The sequence below is a fragment of the Salminus brasiliensis genome, chromosome 5 (assembly GCF_030463535.1).
Source record: "Salminus brasiliensis chromosome 5, fSalBra1.hap2, whole genome shotgun sequence".
Lineage (NCBI taxonomy): Eukaryota > Metazoa > Chordata > Actinopteri > Characiformes > Bryconidae > Salminus > Salminus brasiliensis.
The window spans coordinates 17,483,543-17,502,478 of record NC_132882.1 but is presented as its reverse complement, the minus strand read 5'-3'; the positions used below and the strand labels follow the sequence as shown (position 1 = coordinate 17,502,478).

The 18,936-nt window shown below is 37.7% G+C and overlaps 2 protein-coding genes across 4 annotated transcripts; both read right to left on the bottom strand.

Annotated features, from left to right (window-relative positions):
- Position 1: 1 nt before the first annotated feature.
- Positions 2-11,638, bottom strand: cpne3 (copine III). Of its 2 annotated transcripts, XM_072679682.1 has the most exons (17): positions 11,510-11,638; positions 9,061-9,201; positions 8,798-8,977; positions 8,343-8,417; positions 7,851-7,922; positions 6,610-6,690; positions 6,314-6,403; positions 5,379-5,477; positions 5,202-5,288; positions 4,679-4,738; positions 4,295-4,428; positions 3,426-3,480; positions 3,254-3,305; positions 3,009-3,142; positions 2,617-2,853; positions 2,010-2,124; positions 1,630-1,720 (listed from the first exon to the last, which is right to left on the bottom strand). In XM_072679682.1, the coding sequence occupies exons 2-16, from the start codon at positions 9,190-9,192 to the stop codon at positions 2,014-2,016; spliced, it is 1,599 nt and encodes a 532-aa protein (XP_072535783.1). In that variant the 5' UTR covers positions 9,193-9,201; positions 11,510-11,638; the 3' UTR covers positions 1,630-1,720; positions 2,010-2,013. The 2 variants fall into 2 exon arrangements, with proteins under 2 accessions (XP_072535782.1, XP_072535783.1); XM_072679681.1 differs by lacking the exon at positions 2,010-2,124 and having other exon boundaries at positions 2-1,720.
- A 1,976-nt stretch (positions 11,639-13,614) lies between these two features.
- Positions 13,615-18,679, bottom strand: cremb (cAMP responsive element modulator b). Of its 2 annotated transcripts, none has more exons than XM_072678792.1 (3): positions 18,604-18,679; positions 16,475-16,631; positions 13,615-14,112 (listed from the first exon to the last, which is right to left on the bottom strand). In XM_072678792.1, exons 1-3 carry the CDS (start codon positions 18,632-18,634, stop codon positions 13,968-13,970), a joined length of 333 nt encoding a protein of 110 aa, XP_072534893.1. In that variant the 5' UTR covers positions 18,635-18,679; the 3' UTR covers positions 13,615-13,967. The 2 variants fall into 2 exon arrangements, with proteins under 2 accessions (XP_072534893.1, XP_072534892.1); XM_072678791.1 differs by having other exon boundaries at positions 14,024-14,515.
- Positions 18,680-18,936: the final 257 nt, after the last annotated feature.

The window sequence follows — 18,936 nt, the reverse complement described above, 5'->3', positions numbered from 1 at the left end:
GTCTGGAAGTGGGAGTGTTTTTTTTATTTTATTTTATATACAATAACGGATACAGATATGATGAGCTCTTAGGCCAGTAAATGTTTAATGATGATATCTACGCTTTTATCTCTCACATTTTCTTAAAGAACAACTTCATTTTCCAAAACTGAAACACATAAGTTTAAAAAGTGCACAAATATTTATCAGCAAACAATTTTTAAACATTACATGTTTTTACAAAATAAATCTAGAACAGGCACAGGAGAGGATTTTCAAATTCTCAAATTATGTTACTATCTATAGACATTAGTTTTTTTTGCTGCGCAAAACATCTGTATTAGGGCAAAGCATTAGAATGCATTACAGACTTTAACATGAATTCCATAACAGAAAATAGATATAATATAAAAGAGATCATTACACCTTTTCAGTTAAACATAATAGTTAGCAATCATGAAACTGCTAATTATGAGAATTAACAAAATAAAGTGAACACATTTTTCATTTGAATACGCATTTTTTAGGTTTAAACAAGATAAAGCAAAAGGTTAGGTTTCCGTATGTCTGAAATAGGGTTGGATGGTATCCACTCATTTCATACAAATCATCTCCAAATATGGCGCAGAAATTTGACACATCAGACACATAATTTTGAAATATCGTCCTCATTTAGAGACCCCATAATTTTATTACCAGTATACCACCTGCCCCTAGTCTGAATTAGAGCCCCTCGCAACAGTCAGCTACCTATAAAACTGTGCTTTTATATAAAACAATGTAATTTTTGTAAAATAATAAGCTTCTGTCTCACTACTAACAATGCAACCTAAACCCACTGGATATTACCTACTCAGGTGCTGTGATGAGCCAGGCACATGACTGGTTGTTGGCTTCTTGCAAAAGCATACAAATGCACAAATAGCAGTGTACAATACCTTACACCATTCAGTATACATTCTGCAATGCACAGCCATGTATATGCAAAATGCAGTTAACACTGTAAAATTGTTTTATTGGATTTCACCTGATGTGTAAATATGGCACTAATATTAATACATGGCGATTAACTGACAGCTACTGCAGGATTCACTTCCATATCAAAGCAGAGTTAATTCAGCTATAGTTTGGCAGCGTTTAATCGTCTAAAACAAAATGCCCAAATAACTGCATAAATGTATTAAACAAAATAATTTTTACTCCATTAAAATGATTCCTGAAATGTTAAAATATATATATGTATTTTTATATACAAAACTAAATTCTAGCTTAGATACATACATCAAGCAATTGTTGCTGTAAACAAAAATATAAAAACCTATAAAAAAAAAAGTATATATAAGTATAAAGAGTATATATAATACATGCATTTAAAAAATGTGTAAACATGCACTTGGCAAGGACATAAATGGTATTATTCGCACTGGTTTATTAAACTCACGTTAAGATGGTCCTTTTCTGGTCTCTGTATAATAATTTGGATGCTTTCTGTAAAGAGACTATATATTTATATATATTTAACTAGGAGGCAAAGCTCAGTAGAGGAATGATGCACAGGGGGAGAGAGGGGCCCTTTACTGAGTGGTGCTGAAGATGTACTATGCAGTCAGTGTCCAGTTTATTCAGCAGTTGCTACAGGGGTGCTGGAGTTGAGAGGGCTGAGCTTCAACATGTTGAAGAAAGTGACAACCTGACCAGGAACTTCTGCCAGCACAGACTGTGCCAGGGCCTCCTTGGGAGCCTACAGAAAGAGAGAAAAAGAGACATGGACAGAGACAATGATAAATATCAGGTATCAACTAAACAAGAAGAAAAGACTGCGAATTGGCTGGAAGTAAAAAAAATAATAAATAAAAAAAAAAAAAAAAACGGCAATGCTGAGGATCCATATTACCAGGATTCATACATACAACCATTCAATGCTCATTCTCTTATGTCTCAGAGCATGCAATGCAAGCACCAATGCTCAGAAAATAAAGGGTGAAGCCAGCAGAAAGTGGTGTTAGATAAGATGCTTTTTGTAGCCCTACATGTCTATGAAGGGTTTGGATCATGGGGAGGCTGCAGGTTTTTATATCTGAAGTAGGACACAAGTTGTTGAGGCAACTCTGCTAGTACACACTGAGCAAGTGTTTCCCTGGATGCCTGAAATGAGATAGATAAAAAGGGAAAAATAAAAAGCTGTCTATTAAAGCCTAGAAAAATCTAGAAGGAAAAAGAAACCCACCAAAGGCAGCATGTGCAAATTATATTATGTACAAAAACGTATTATGTCTATGAACTACTATCAATAAATAATACTAAATGACATAACAGAATTTAATGAGTAGTACATAGTACAACACAATGTACTATACTGTACTATGGAATTCAATATTATCTTGACTTTGGGCAGTTATGAACTATTACCTAATAATATTTCAATATTTAGATATTTAGAAGAATTGCAGAATATCAAGCTTGTTAACCTGTTTATTATGCGGACTAGTACAGTGACATTATTAGCAAAAACGTGATTATAAAGCAACTGAAGGAGATATATGGTATGGATGGTATAGCTTTGAGGACAGAGATAATGCTCAAAATCTCAGCTGGAAAAATAGGAACAGATTAGAGAGGTGAAGAGAGTCCACTCACATTCTGGAATTTTCGGAAAGGCACAAACTGCACGATGTCCCGCACAGCGAGCTCACCGGACGGAGACCTTAGACGTCCGTCATCCCCATCCAAAATCTCCATGTCAGTGAAGTCAGCCCCACCCACACCCACAATGATGATGGACAGGGGCAAGTGGGAAGCAGCTACGATGGCAGCACGGGTCTGATCCATGTCTGTTATCACACCATCTGTGATGATGAGCAGGACATAGTATTGCTGCCATACAGAGAGACACATGTAGGAGAAATTAGTACAATGCAGTACACCAAATCACCAACTAACCCTAAAGCACTGAAAAGCTTTTATATGACATAAAATGCACATAAAGTGTTTCTAATTTAATTCAGAAAGTGTTCTGAGAGCACACTCACTGAGGCTGTGTTCTGCTGTAGCGCCTGCTGAGCAAAGTGGCTCACATGTCTTATGATGGGAGAAAAATTTGTAGGACCGTAGAGTTTGACCTGGGGCAAGCACAGCCTATAAGCCTCCACCATGCCCTCCACGCCTGCAGAAAACAAGACAAACAAACAAAACACATGTTTAATATTCCATATCTCAGCAACTGCACCACAGATTCAATGGCAGGGTTATTGTCCACTCTGATATGGTCACTTACCAGCACAGAATGGATTTGATGGATTGAAGTTGAGAGGAAACTCATGGGACACCTGTAAAGAAAACTAATTATTATAATCATACTCTTTGAGGGCACTTCACATCATAATGTCTTCACTGCATAACATGCCATATCGCTCCAAGTCAACTGCATCTATAATATTTAAATTTACCTGCCACTGTGGTGGAATCTGAGCCCCAAAACCAAAAGCTGGGAACAATTTGTCACTGTAAAAAACAAGATAACATAATTGTTACATACAACACAGACATCTTCATTTGCGTTATTATATAATAAATAATTTCATGCTGAAAGTCAAACCACAAAGTTACACAGAAGATGTTTAACACAGACTATATTAACTGTGTTAAAAGAAATCTGTTTCTTCATGAGTAGCTGATGGCAACATTTTACTATTAGCCCTTCTGTGTCTCTAAAGTGATTACAGGGATTTACAAGATTTCTGGGGTAATTTCCAATTTTACAGGTGTTACTCGTATTTTATATTCACCATATGGCAGAAGCATACACATCATATGTTTTTAATCCCCTTGATTTCAGAGGTAACAACAAATGAGCAGTTCTATTTAAAATCTGGTTTAATCAGGTCACTGGAAGGGAATTTGGCCTGACTTGTCTCACCAAACTTGGCTGTGATCTGATCAATTTTCCCAGGCAGATGTCACTTCAAACCAGGAAAAAAAATTACACTTGCAACTTGAAACTTGTATTTAGTCTCCTATCACAAGTATGAGCATTAAATATGCTCCAAACAACAAAACAAATCCTATGGAAGACTTTCTTATTGATTAAAAAAAAAAAAAAACCCTTTCTATCTATATTGGTAAAGTACAGGAAGAAGAAGGAGTTTTATCACTGGCAAAAATGTATCTTAGTGAGGCACAAATACTTCAGCAGATCAAATTTCTCACTTCCTTATAATATCTAAAAAATAGTTGCACTAAAAGGTTTTACAGTGTTGCAGTGTATGAGTCATTTACTTAGACTTAACATTAATATTAAGATCAAATACTGCCTAACCTGTCATAATCCTGGATCACAAGTCCAACAGACCAGATGGCACTAAGGTACTCGTTTACTCCATTAGGACTGATGTAGTGCAAAGAGTCAGGAGACCTTGGGTCACCGTTTGACCCTGTGAAGTCCACTCCAACCTACAGCAAAAAAAATGATCAAGGTGTTATCCTTATGTTGAGGACTATTCAATAGAATTTCCTCTCTTGTACCCAGATTACCTTACAATGTTCTTTGTTCTTTATTTTCACAGTCTGACCAATTATAATTGAATTAGGGAGTATTTTTATAGAGCAGGTAAAGTGTGACATCTAATACAGACTATTTGGCTGACTTTTAAGAATTTATTATTTATGCATGACACTATATCTATGACTGAAATGTACTTACAATAAAATTTATCTGGCAGCCACCCATGATGTAATCCAAGAAGGTATACTCTTTTACCACCTAAACAGTGAAAATGGAAAATTACACAACACTTTAATGTCATGACAAATCAAGCACAAAACACGTTAACAGCTATTACTGTTTTTTGTTTTTTACTAGTGGTACAGCTTACTTTTATTAATAATAATAATTATACATTAAGTAACTTTTTTCTTTTTGTACCGATGTCATGACAAAAATATATTTAAGTACTTACGTATAGAACATAAAAAGACTGTCTTCATAAAATATGTCTTCTACTTACAAATACAAATTTGGCACTGATTTAAAGTTCACAAGAGAATTTATCTGCTTGTTTTGCTAAGATTTTAATGATAAGTGATCAATATCAAATTACAACATGCCTTGTCAGTGACAACTGTGACTTCTAAGGGCTAAAGACAGGAGATCTATCACAATGGTGTAATGGACAGTATGGCCAAAGTGACATTCAAAGACAGAAGCGATGGCTCTGATACAATACCTGGCAGAGTTTAACGCTCACAACACCAGAGTTCTTATAGTTCTTCTTCTTTTGTTTCTTCTTAATGTTTATACAGTCAAACTCTGCCTGTAGGACAAAATTCATTCATCTGAATCACACACCCACAGAATATATACACCAAAAGAAAAATCCAAGTGTTTTATATGTTGCCCTCACCGGTGAAGTACGTGTAGCCTCCTGTAGACGTTTCATATTGGTCTCAAAAATTCCAATAAGGTCATGTGACCCATCATTGTCATAGTCATAACATTCTACCTGCAGAAATGTTAAAGATACAATATCACAATCCAAATCTCACTTTTCAAACATATTTAACAAATCAATTCATATTCACACAGCATGCCAGAGAGTGTAAAAGTGGATATGCCCTCCAAAACCAATCAAAACACAGCAAGCAAATTTCTACGATTCTAACAATGCAAATTATTTTATGACTATGACTACAAAAATCAACACACTGCTTAAAAAGGCATACCAGGACAAAGCAATACTGTAAAATGTCCAGATGGAAGACGAAATGAGTTCCCCCATCTTCAGTGTCTATCACCAGATATAGTACATTAGTCAGGAAATTATCAGTGATATTGTATAAGATAAAAGTCACCATACCAAGTACAACAGATATTTTGATATCTGTCTCACTAGCAAACACTGAGTAGGGTCACAATGAAGCGTACCACAACGGTGAAACACAACACTCCAGATGGAGGATGAGATGACTTTAAACTTCTAGTACTTGGTATGTACAGACAAAACACCACATAAAGTTAACACCACCATGAAATGGAACGCATCTCAACAAAACCACCAATGTATGACACACTTATTTTCTTTTAGAGATGTTTGGCAGCAGAACAAGAAACACATCTCCAAACACATCTCCAGCACACAAGAACAACTCCAGATGGCAATTTAAAATCAACTCAGGGTCCACAAAGGATATAATGCAGTCCCTAAAGAGCCACCAGTGAGTGCGTTATATAAGCTATATAATACCATAATCTTGTTAGTTATCATGTTAGATCAAACCCATGCACAAAAAATAAATACATTTATAATAATAGATTTATTCAGTAGGAAGGAGACTTTACCTTAATGGGTTTCTCCATATCTCCTCCACAGAGAGATTGTAGAGGGATTTTGAACGGCCTCCAAGAGGGATTAAGGTTGTTCTTCACCACCTTTAGCAGAACAAAAGACAGGTCAAAGATCATTTTACATCATATCCTTGGAGCCAGTGTTTAATTTTGATCTGGAAATTGGACAATTTGCTAGAGAATGGTAGGTACACATTACAGAGCGGATACACCGTCTTCTGAAATGTGTGTAATAAAAGAAAAATTGTACACTGTCCTAGCAGTTCATAACAGCATCAGTTAAGGCATACCTCTGTTCTGTGGGCAAGCTGCCATCCTGTCTCTGTTTGCCTGAAAAACTCCAGGTAGGGGTCTGACTTTCCAAAGAAATCCTGCAACCAGCCCGTTATGCACACATCATTTGCTTTTAAATGAATTACATAAAAACAAGGAATTACATAAATATTTTAAACAATGCAATCACATTTCATCCTTATATAAACTGCACCATGCAAAGGTTTCAGCACCCAATGTCTGTATGGCTTGTTCACAATCGTCATTAGTAAAGATGCAAATAATGCAAATTTCAAAACTACATAAATACTCCTCAATCCTTGTCCCAACAATCAATTCAGAGCCATTAGCTCCTCCTGACTCATTATCTGTATGGCCCAAAAGCCCACTAGCCAAAGCCATTCAAAGCTAAACACAACAACTACCTGTGGAAATGAGGCTAAAAGGGCCAAAAGCAGGTGAAGGTCAACCAGGTGAAGCACTGCGTGGAAAAGGGCTGACTGGATCAAGCACCACTGAGGGCCGGCCACATCTCAACATGCAAATACATATCAGCTAAATCTGGAGTCAAACATCACACTATCTGTAAAACAGCTAAAGATGAAAAAAGGATGGCTTATACAGTAGAATAAATATCCTAAATACTCTAAAATTCCTCAAATAGACCTCACAGTCCCCCGACCTGAAAATCACTGAAAATCTGCGGACAGACCTCAAAAGAGCTGTGCATGCAAAAATCTCACAAAGGCAGATGCATTTGCATGGAAGAATGGTAAAAATCCCCTAAACATAAACTGAATGATAGCTTTGCTACAAAAAGTGTTTACAAGTTGTGGTATTTGCCAAAGGGAACGTTAGTAAAAACTGATCATGCAGGGTGCCCAAACTCTTGCTTCAAGCTATGTTCTGTTTTTTGTTATTCTGAAACAAAAATATTAGATATAAAATAGTAGCTTAATAGTAATAGTTGCTTTACATACTAATAAAACGTGTCACCTTGAACTCACTGTGTTTTGGACATCACATAATCTTTTACTTGTTTAGCTATTTGCAGTGACAGAAACTGTTGCATGCCACTGTACATAGCAAATATGTGTGGATGCTTCTTTATACAAAAGCACCATTTAGCTCAAGGAGGAAATGGTAATGGGCCACACATGAATAAAAAAATTCACTTTGACAGCACTGCTTTCCTATGGTACCAACTACTAAATGTGAATGTATGTCTAAATTCTCTTTCAGTTTCATTTTATCTTACCTTATTATCCAGTTTTCTGGCCTCAACTTCAAAGTTAACCACTCTATTGTCCTTGATTTCTTCTGCACTGATCTAAAACAAACCAAAAATATAGTTCAGACCTGAAATAATCTCTAATTCCCGCAATGTACAATCGTTCTAGTGTGCAATAGTCTACAATAGAAGGTTTAAATGTTTAATGTAATCATAGTGTACCCAAAAGTTTACAATTTGGACATAACAGAGTCACAATGTCAAAGTGAGCAAAAACTGCACAATCAATTATCCATAATTATCTTTTCATGCTTCAAAGTGAATGAGAAATCGTTTATCCTAATGCTGCATGAGCGGTCTGACAAGCCACCAGGAATGACACACCCAGACCAAATCCAGGCAATTAATAACCACAAAACATCAAAACATGTCACAACTTTTACCATCTACTTAAATGTGCAGGCTTTGGATTAGCGTAAAAGAAGGGTTTTATATGACATAAAAGACACAGAAACGTACTGTAATGGTGCCTTTTCCCGCTGGTTTTTTGTTCTTCAAGATCAGGGGTCTGGTCAGCTTTCCACTGGACACAATCTGTGTTGTGAAAGAGAAGCTTTAAACAAACTGTATAATGTACATTATTACATGTACAAAACGAGGCAAAGATGTATGTGAGCTATAGACACAATGATAACACTGCACTGCTGATACACTACTATTCCAGTCAGATGCAAGGTTGACGATCCTTGATCTTCAGGTGATCAGACCTGAAATCAGTGCATCACAACCCGTTTATTCTTTTATAGTATTGTAGGTCTATGTCCGTATAGAGGAGATTTTACAAGAGGCTAAAGGTTAAGGATTACAGCAATGATTTTACTACTACTACTACTACTACTAACAATAATAATAATAATAATAGTAATAATAATAACATAGTAATTATAATAATAATAATGGATAATGTGTCTCACCTGACCCAAGGAGCACTCCAGCTCTCCAAGGAAATCATCATCACTCAGGTCAATTGTTTTATTGTCTATATCATAAATGCCAAATTTAAGCTTCTGAACTAGTTCAAAGTGATAATCGATGACCAACTTCTTGGCAAATTTTGGATCGAGGCAGTTCTTAACTCTCTCTGTGCGAGCGACCTGAGAAGCCAAAAACATAATACTTCTGAAATTAGCATTTAGAAACCTATGAATGGCTTTTTATCTAGATCACATGAACTGACCTCGAACCAATGGTTCCCAGATGTATTCATCTGTAGTACACAAAGAGGGTCTGATTTGGAGCCCACATCCATGTCCAAGAGCTTTTCACAGGAGACTGTCAGCTCCACCTTGGTCACACACTGCGTCGCCATTGATGAAAGCTGTATAAAAATAAATAAATAAATAAATTAAAATTTAAAAAAGACGTCTCAGAGGCTTCACCTGAGAGAAGGAGGCATGTCTAACCAAATGAGTACCCTTGCTTGGCTCCGCCTCTGGCTTCTACTATGTAAAAACTGGTCGCAAATTTGATTTAATGGCGGTGTCATGACGCATCCTATCCCCTCCGGCTGTTTCACTGGTTAAAATCACGCACATGACTAATTTCCCATCTTCATGCAGCTGTCATATTTATACGCCAGACTAAAATGTATCGAAGGATAAATAATCATTACTGAGAAGTTTTTATCTCGATAAAGCATTGCTATTTAACTTTATTAAATGTGAATCACAAATTAACAAGTTTAAGGACATAATCTTGATGTCGCTATGCTGGCATATAAAGCTGATACCATCAGGTAGAGCTAGCTATTGTGCACTTGCTATCCTCTATCGAGCTAGTTTCTTTAGCGTGTGTTAGCTTGCTAACAAATATTAGCAACAGTTATCTACATCCTATCCCCCTGACACATCATCATCTCTCCTGACATTCCACTGAAATTCTCCATGTGACTGAATTTGAACTCTATTATTCCTCACTATGATATCTTAAATCTGAATGTGCCAATAAAATAACCCCAGATGTTTCCAAATTCTTTTTGTTTTAAATATCTGCTCCATTTTCTTCACTTGCCTTACACTGCTGTATGTATATACTGCAACATATATTCCATGTTTTTCTTTTTCTGTTTTTATTTTCTTCTCATGCAGTTTTTCCTAACAGACATGATTTACATTTGTACAGAGCAAATGGACGGTGTTATATGGCTTTACAACGTTTCTATTATGTCTCTTAACTAGCGTAAACTCATAAGTCTGTCTTATCCCACCTACACCCACAATAGTGATTGCACAAGGCTGCATGCCAGAGCTCGGTCATCACTGTGATGTAGATTAAACGTTGTACAATACTGTAACACACAGGTTCCTAATTCTGGTACTGCATTATCTCCTGCTCTTCACATCTTTATGCTTTCATGCTATGTGTAATCCCTCTATTCATCTCAGCAAGGGCTTATTAAATGGCTGATTAGTTGGCTCCAGAGCAACATTCAAAGGTGCAGGGCAGAGGTTCTCAAGCACCAGTGCATTGCGTACAGTGATAATTTAGGTACATAGGTGCTTTTTCTTTGCGACTGGTAACACTGCTCACTCTGAAAGTTCTGCTCTTTATTTAGGATCAGAGTGCATTAACTAAAAAAAGAAGAAAGAAAAGAAGAGTGAGGTCTAACACACTTCAGCTCCTGGTCTGACACATACTGGGTGAACCAAGAAAGTCCAATGCAGTAGATTCTTCACTGAGTGAAAGCTTCACCTGGTAGTCTAGTTTCAGGCCTGACTTAAGTCACTGCTTTAATGAAGCTGCAATGCTTTTACTTGACTGTGGGTTTAATCTAGTGGTTCCTAAACTGCTCCTCAGCTTATTTCCCTTAGGTACTCCATTCCTATACTTTGGAGGAACGGAACAAAAATGTGGACCTTTGGATTAGATTAGATCAGATTTGGTTAGACTGCTCAATACTGCTCTGAGAAGCACTGGCTTAGGCGAAGGGTTGCTGTACTACAACGCCCAAGTAGTGCTACTGAACATGCAAGAATAACTACTTAGTCGTTCCTATTCTCTGCCATCTTTCATTTGACTTCTCAGCAAGTCTTCAAGTGTTTATTTCAAACACTTGTTTTAGTTAGCATAACGTTTCAATTTTCAATTCCCAGCGTTTTAAAGTATGAATGGTAACTTATTAGCTAGCTACGTTACACGTACACATTTAGCTAGCTAGCACTAGGTAGTTACATAGATGTAGCTAGCTAGTGCTACATGGTATTAGCTAGCTAGCTAACTAGCTACCTTTTAATATCGACATAAAAAATAAGCCTTGAAGTATGTTTATAGCCGCAGTAAATAAAAAAATATAGCTAGCTAACTCTGTTTTGTCTCCGTTGCCTGTTAGCTAGCACTGTGTGGCTAACTACCAGCTAACCTAGCTAGCTAGCAGCAGGGCGGTTAGAGAGAGTTATCTAGCTAGCTGTGCTAGGCAGCGCTAGATATCTAATAGTACAGGTAGTTAGCTAGCTAGTTAGCTAAATTAACGTGAACTAACGGCAGTAACCCTAAACCGCACACAAAACTAGTGTGGAGATCTCGTGTCGTTATTAACGTTAGTTAGCCTAGCTAAATAAACTCAACTCTCTAACACTGCTTTAAGCTTGGCAGACTTTCTGAAACGTTAGTCGGTGTTAACAACTTACATTTGATCCTTCTGCGCTCTTCCAAATCAAAACTGACGTCCAGACAAAACACGCTGCAAAGCACCGTAAGCAAGCCTGCTTTCAGAGGAGATACTTCGCTGTTGACATCAGCTCCACTCCCTCTGACAGGGCCAGCTGCTGGAGAGTCCGCCTGTAGGCGGAGACCCAGCCTTCCTAACCATTGGTCAGTGTCACAGAGCTCGGTTCAAACATAGGCTCACATAACTGCCCTCTCGAGTGTGTGGCCTAAAGCAGGGGAAAACAGAGAGCCACAACTATAATACTTATACGCTGGGACACATTAGTAGTGGTCAGGATGTTGTGGCCTGGGGGCTTTCAAGTAGGACGTGACAATGTGTGTGTGTGTGTGTGTGTGTGTGTGGAGGGGAGGGAATTAAATACCTCTTAAACTATTCATAAACAATGATGCACATTTACACGTTTACCCAGACTAATAAATAGCTTTAATAGCATATATGAGCAATTAATCTCAAATAATCGTTTTAAAACTGCTAAAGACACATTGACCTGTAAAAGAGACTTAAATAATAGTTGCTGAATTACACTGAAATACTGAAACGTATTATTTCAGTGTAAAAACTAGTGTTGTGTTGTGAGGTTGTGTCTGTAATGTGCCTGTAGTGGACATCCTGAGAGGCTAATTGGAGAGCTACTTTGGAGAATTTGTTTTATATAAATAAACTGATTGCTGCACACTTATTATTATTATTATTATTATAGGCAAATACAAAACAAAACCATTAATTTTCTATCAGCATTTGGGTGAATTTCAATGACTTTGTATTGTTTTTATTAATGTCTTCTCTTTTTGGACAACTATCTTGCCATATTTCTAACATGCAAATAACTTGCCAGTCCAGATATTTGATATGTTTTATCTCAAGCACCCTTGATACAACAGTTAAAGCCTTTGGTTTCCATCTGGATAGCAAATTTGTGCTCTACAAAGTTTTTTTATTATTGTGCTAATAAACCTAACTTGCATTGAGGGTGAATATATCTGATTCCAACTGTATAACCAAAGTGTTCACACTAGCCCCCTTGCCTGCCAATGGTAATGTGTGTTTGGAGCAACTGAAGAGTTAAAAGTTTCTTAAGTGCTGCACTGTTTAAAGTATCCTTTAGGAAGTAGAACTGTGGCGGTACCTCTTAAGGTGCTTTTTTTTTTTTTAAAGAAAAAGGTTCCTCAAAGCACCTTAAGAGGTTCCTTCAGTTTTTATAAATTGATGAACCCCTGACAGTCAGCATAAAACAGGACTTCATTATTTCTTAATAGTTGGACAGTTGCACTCCACTGGATCATCAAAGTTAACTTTTATCCACAATTGTTTGCCTGAAAAAGAATGTTTCCTCAAGGAAAAGATCCTACTGTCGATGTCACTTTGTTGGTTTAGGTGGGGTAGTCTTTTACTCTTTTTTTTACCCGGTGTCTCAAAAATATGTCTATGCATGTTTTACTTTCTATAACAGTACCCACTGACATTAGAAAGATGAAGCCATTTTAGTGCTTGTCACTTGGATTCTGGCTAATGTTATACAGTACAATGTACTTTGATCAAATATGAAGAATGTAGTTTGTTCTCTGTTTATGCTGTTTCAGCTACAGCTTGGCCTTCGGCGGTTTAGTAATCACTACTCAAAAACATTTAGTCATATTTTCCAGAAACTGCCAAGTTCTTACTTTTTTCCTCCCACATTAAACCTGCAAATGCATAATGTAATGTAAGCAGGGACCCTAGGCAGTCAGTTTATACACACACACACACACACACACACACACACACACACACACACACACACACACACACATATACATCATGATGGTCTAATCCAGACTTAACCAACAGTCAACTCATTGCTGACTATTTCAAATTGGGGTGTTATCACACCTCGAGATGTGGTTGGGCACAACTTCATGGTTCTTAAAAAAACACTGAAACCACAGCTGACAACTTTCTTTCTATAACTGGGCCACTGTCTAAAACTAACTTTTAGCTCTACATATAGCAAACTCTGGCAGTAAAGGCAGCAGAAGAAGACATTTGACAAACTGAATGTCAAAAAATATATTTATTTTACTCATATTCACTGCACAGATACACTCATTAATTTTTTTTTACAATATCTATGTTCAATAACATTTACTTCAAATTTATCTAGATGCAAGTTGTCTCAATTGACCTAAAATCTTTTTCCTTCTTAAATATTGAAAAAATGCATTTAAAATTTCAACATTAATAATTTACAAACTGTCAATACAAAATGTCTTTAAAAAACTTAAGTTAGCACAGGCATCCTTGTGCTGTTTTTTTTTTTTTTTTTTTACAAAGATATCTATTTAACAACCTGCAGCAATACATTAGAACAAAAGTAACGTAGTGGAGGCAAAGCTTTGAGGCAGAAAGTTGCTCAGATGTGGTGTAGCACTGCACCAGCCCTAACTGGACTTTGCAGCACATGCTTCCTTCAGATACTGAACCTCATCGATGAGCTTCTTGTTCTGCAATTCCAGCATGGCGAGGCGGGCCTCTAGGCAGCGTACATACTCTCTCTTCCTGCGGCGACACTCTTTAGCTGCCTCCCTGCAAAAATCACAAGTGACAAAGGCAACATACCACATTCACTGGCTCCTGAGCAGCACAGGAAATCAGCTCCCTAACATCACCAGACAGACGTGTGCAGACACATTAGTCTTTAACACATAAAAGATATGGGCGATGCAACTGTGATCTGTTTTCAGCAGTGGCTAGACATTGAATGAAAAGCGCTTTTGCCCAGATGCTTGCAGAAATCTGTGAAGAGCAAAGTCTCTTTAATGTCTGGCCTCAAGTGGCCTTCCACTATTCAATTTTGTGACGATACAAGTCTTTTAGGGCCTTGAGTTCTTCGATGAGCGTCTTGTTTTGATTTTCGAGCACGGCAACCCGATTCTCAAGACATTTGACATACTCTTTCTTCTTCCGCCGGCATTCACGAGCAGCTTCCCTGGAAGCGACAACAAAGAAGCTCTATGAGCATGATCAAACCCAGTATGATTTCAAGAGCTCTTCAATCAGGTCAGCCAAATAACAGCCACTGAGCAACCCAATCAAGCTATGTGCCACACATGCAAGTCAGTGAAAAGGAGAGTGAAGGTCAAGGTTTCTGGAACACAGATGCTTAGCTAGATTTAACTAAGTGCACCCTAACAACAAAACCTGGGCACTAGATTTGCTTAATGCAAACCTAATTAATCTTGCAAATATAATAATCTTAGCAACGTTTGCTTTGAGAAGCCTTCTTACTCTAAGACCATATTTGTACTCAATTCTCTCTGTTTACAGGGTTTACTACAACAGTGCAGAAGAGTGTCATAGTCATCTAGACTCTACAATTCTGACCATCATAGTTCTGCAATAAAACTTAGATGATTTGCACAATACTTTGACTCTTATGTCACAATACTGGTATAAAAATAATGACGTATGCCTGGTTGTGGAGTGCTCTATGTGCTGCTCGCTTTGTCTGCTCTAACATGTGCAGACCCACTGTAGACTGTTCAGGTCTTCTTTACCTCTAACACACCAGATCCAGCTTGTGAGGGGCTTGATAATTACCTGATGAGCTGGATTAGGTGTGCTGGGGCAGGGAAGGAAGAAAACCATGCAGGGCACTGGGTTGCCAAGACTGGACTTGAAAACCACTGCTCTTACAAACCCATTTCAACACATCTATTATTTAGCTGATTAACTGGACCAGGTGTGGTGTTGAGTGTTCTGTTGCTTTTGCACTACAGTTCAGAAAATAAATAAAGTAAGAAATAAATAAATTGAGTCGTGAACGTAATGTTTAAATATTAGCATTTCCATACGCCAAATTATAGTTCCCTAATAAGCAGTTATAGTAACTAACTCCACCCACTCACTGAACAGCCTGGAGTACCTTTCCACTCACAGTGTGAAACCTTTAAATCCTTTAAATTTTTAAAAAATCCTTTTAAAATTTCATTAAATTAAATTAAATAATTTTAGGTTATTCTTGTTTTCTTTTGCACTGGGCACTTTTCTTTTGCACATTCCTGCTTGGTTAGTTATATGATTTATAGCAACAGCGTTCAGCTGTTTGTAGAAAAAAAACGTTTGTTGTGGGTGAAATAGAACACAATGCAACCAATCAGCTTCTGTGACTGGAACTAACTGTTGTGTTAAAAAACACTAAAGTATGCTGAACACTAGTTGTACTCAAGAATAACAGCACAACTGTTACCAGAAGTGCTCCTGATTGTTGGATCATGTGTAAGCTATCTGAAAAATGTGGCTCATCTGGGGTTCACTTACTGGTGGAACTGCTGATCTGAGTTTCACACATTCCATGATCTAAATAACTGATTAATTATCAAGGCTTTAGTGAGATGGATTTTGTAGGCTGAGCCAAAAAATGCTTCAAAATGTACAAGGCAAGAAGTCCCCCAGGAATAGAGTTAAGAAACACAGCAGACTACTGTTTTGAGATTAGGACACTTACAGTCAGCTCAAGGTAAATGCATACATATCTTAGTAGACGCAGTTACACCTTATTGATGCTGGAATGTTTCCTACTCTATGTAATAACACAAGTATCTTGGAAATAGCCGCAGCAAAGCATTAAAAGATTGTCTGACAGTAAAAACTTTAAATGAGAGCAGTGACTCTGTTAAAAGGTTAACTGAGGCCCAAGCCATATTTGTAGAAGAAAGTATTAAGAGAACATGACTTTTGGTTGGCAGACATGTGAAACACAGCAGGTTTACTGCTTTACATATCATGCAAATATCATTTATTACATTAGATAGTGGTTAGCAGCTGAAACGTAAAAACGTGCATACTTTAGTGTTTGTGTAGCAGGTTAATAAATAAATACTGTTTGAACCAGTTCTGTCACATGCTGTTAAGAAGACGCAAAGTAGGACTGGAGCAAGTATGCTACCTGTTTTTCAGCAGTCGGAGCTCCCGCTTGCGTGAGGCCTCCTCGGCTAGAGGCTGTGGGCTGTGTATGGAGCCTGGTGAGCCGGCCGTCACTACACCCTGTGGTAGGCTGGAGGTGGGTGAATGGATCTGATACGCTGACATGTTTCTCGCAGGTGCTACAGTAACACATAAATTCAAACAAACACACACAAATAATTAAAACTACGCAGCATTTCCCATTACTATTCCAATCCACTTGGATTTGTGAACAACCTGTGTATTAATCATATATCATACTGACTGGAGGTGAGGTGACCAGATCTAGAGGTAACTAACAAGAAACAGGAAATGGCATTAGTAAATGTTTAACATTGCGTTGTTAGAGTGTTGATGCTAGTGTCTTCATACTCAAAATGTTTTTTTGTTTTTTTTAATATTTGCAAGCTAGTGTTGTATTTTTTCAAGTAAGTTTTCAAGCCATGGTCAATGAATAAAAACACCCTGTGTATGGTCTTGTTTGACAAGGACATCTGAACTAAAGTTAGTATTGTCTCAGTGTCACTGTAAATATTGGTTTATCACCAACCAAGCAGGATGAGTAGCAACCAGATTCAATTTTCAATTTAAATGAGTTCAACTTAAGGTACCTGACTACAATCATTATATATAGCCATGTTTTTTTCTATTTATTATTATTTTTATTTTACTTTAATATTTCTACTTGTGTTTGTCTTACACGTACACTGCTGGAGCATTCCAATTTCCATGTGGGGATTAGTAAAATCTTCTGATCTGATCTTATCTATAGAACCATCTATAAGAGGCTTTCTTTATATATGAAGGGCCATTTACCCATGCAATAAATCATTCAGGCATTCAGATGGCTCTGTGAGTTATAATGGTTCTATATAGAACCACTGCATTTCATAAAGAAACCCTTTTTGTACAATTAAGCATTTTATGCATTTCACTGTTTTTGCAGACAAAGCCCTTTTAAGCTCACCATTATAACTGACAACTGGTTTCAACAGAACAAATCAGTTGTGATAGAAATATCATCATGTCACACCTGTGACATATACAAATGTAATGTTATACAACAAAGCCCTGCTTCAATCAAACATGAATGTCATCAAAACCAATTCAAAAGGGGGTGCCCACAAGGCAGGCACCTGAAGAGATGGCTGAATAAAAGGTTTTAACAGTAGATTATGTGGATGTGGTTGCACTCATGAGCAGGGTTGCATCCCAGTGAGAACTCTGACGTGTTTACACAGGACTATAGCAGTGTGGCGACCTTCCTGTCATTAGTACAGCTATTTCCACCAGCCTCAGACTGTTATTTCCTATGCAATACCAGACAACAGAAGGGCACACTGCACACAGACGAAACCGAACAGACTCAATTTAAAAATGATTTTTTTCAGTTTGTCACTGGATAAAAACATTTTCACAAGACTCTCTGGACGGGAAGTTCTGCCTCGCCGGGACTCCAACAGTGTATTATCTAACAGATGATTAATCCGGTTTTGCTCTCGCAAAAGGAACTGCCTGTAATCACAGCATGACTCCGGACTGACGTCAATGTACATCTTATTTGCTGTTCAGCATTTACATTTCCTTGCCGGTGTCCAATTCCAGGAAATGTGGTGACGTCAGCCAGGCTGTGAGTGGGCTGAGCTTTCACGCTGTTGCAGAGTGAGTATGAGAGAGAGAGTGCGAGAGAGAAGCAATGAAAGAGAGGGGGGCTGGAAGGGGGAAGAGAACTGGCCAGAAAGCACTCACTGCTGTGAAAATATTTCATGCATTTAACCTGTTGCTGAGGTTTTAAATGTATGTATTTGTATTAACCATAACAATACATGCCATCTTACTGCTTCAAAGCAAAAGTTGTAGGACATCCTCAACTAAAATCTTCCTACCAAAGCTGGAAGCTAAAAAACATCTAACGTGAGCGCCCTTTAAGTTCTACCAGAACTTGATGAGTTCCTATTCATCTTCGTAACACATTCAATATTTCAATATTCAAAAGGCTATTCAGTCCAACACAAGAAGCCTGCATTAAAACAAGGCTCTGCTGTTCTATAATTGTATGTTGCAGAGCTACCAGCATTTTAAAATAGAAATCAGATCAGCCACAAAACATACCTGACTCTGTCTTCTCTCCAATCACAGCCATGTGTAGTGGAGCTGAGAGACTGTTTCTCCCTCTGCCTTCAGCACGCAGTGCTGCCCAAACCACTAGCTATGTGTGCAATTACAATTAAAGCTATTGACATCACTATGACATCACTAGCCTCCTGATGTCAATAACACGGTGGAGACCGGAGCCATCCCCGCCTCCTCACTTCTCTTCCTGCTTTCACAAGCCTTGTGCATGTGTGCCGGATTCTCTTAGCGGTATCAGCCAAGCAGCATTGTAGAATTCAGAAGCAAGGTTTTCAGACTCCACATTGTATGGCAGACCTTAAAGACATGCTA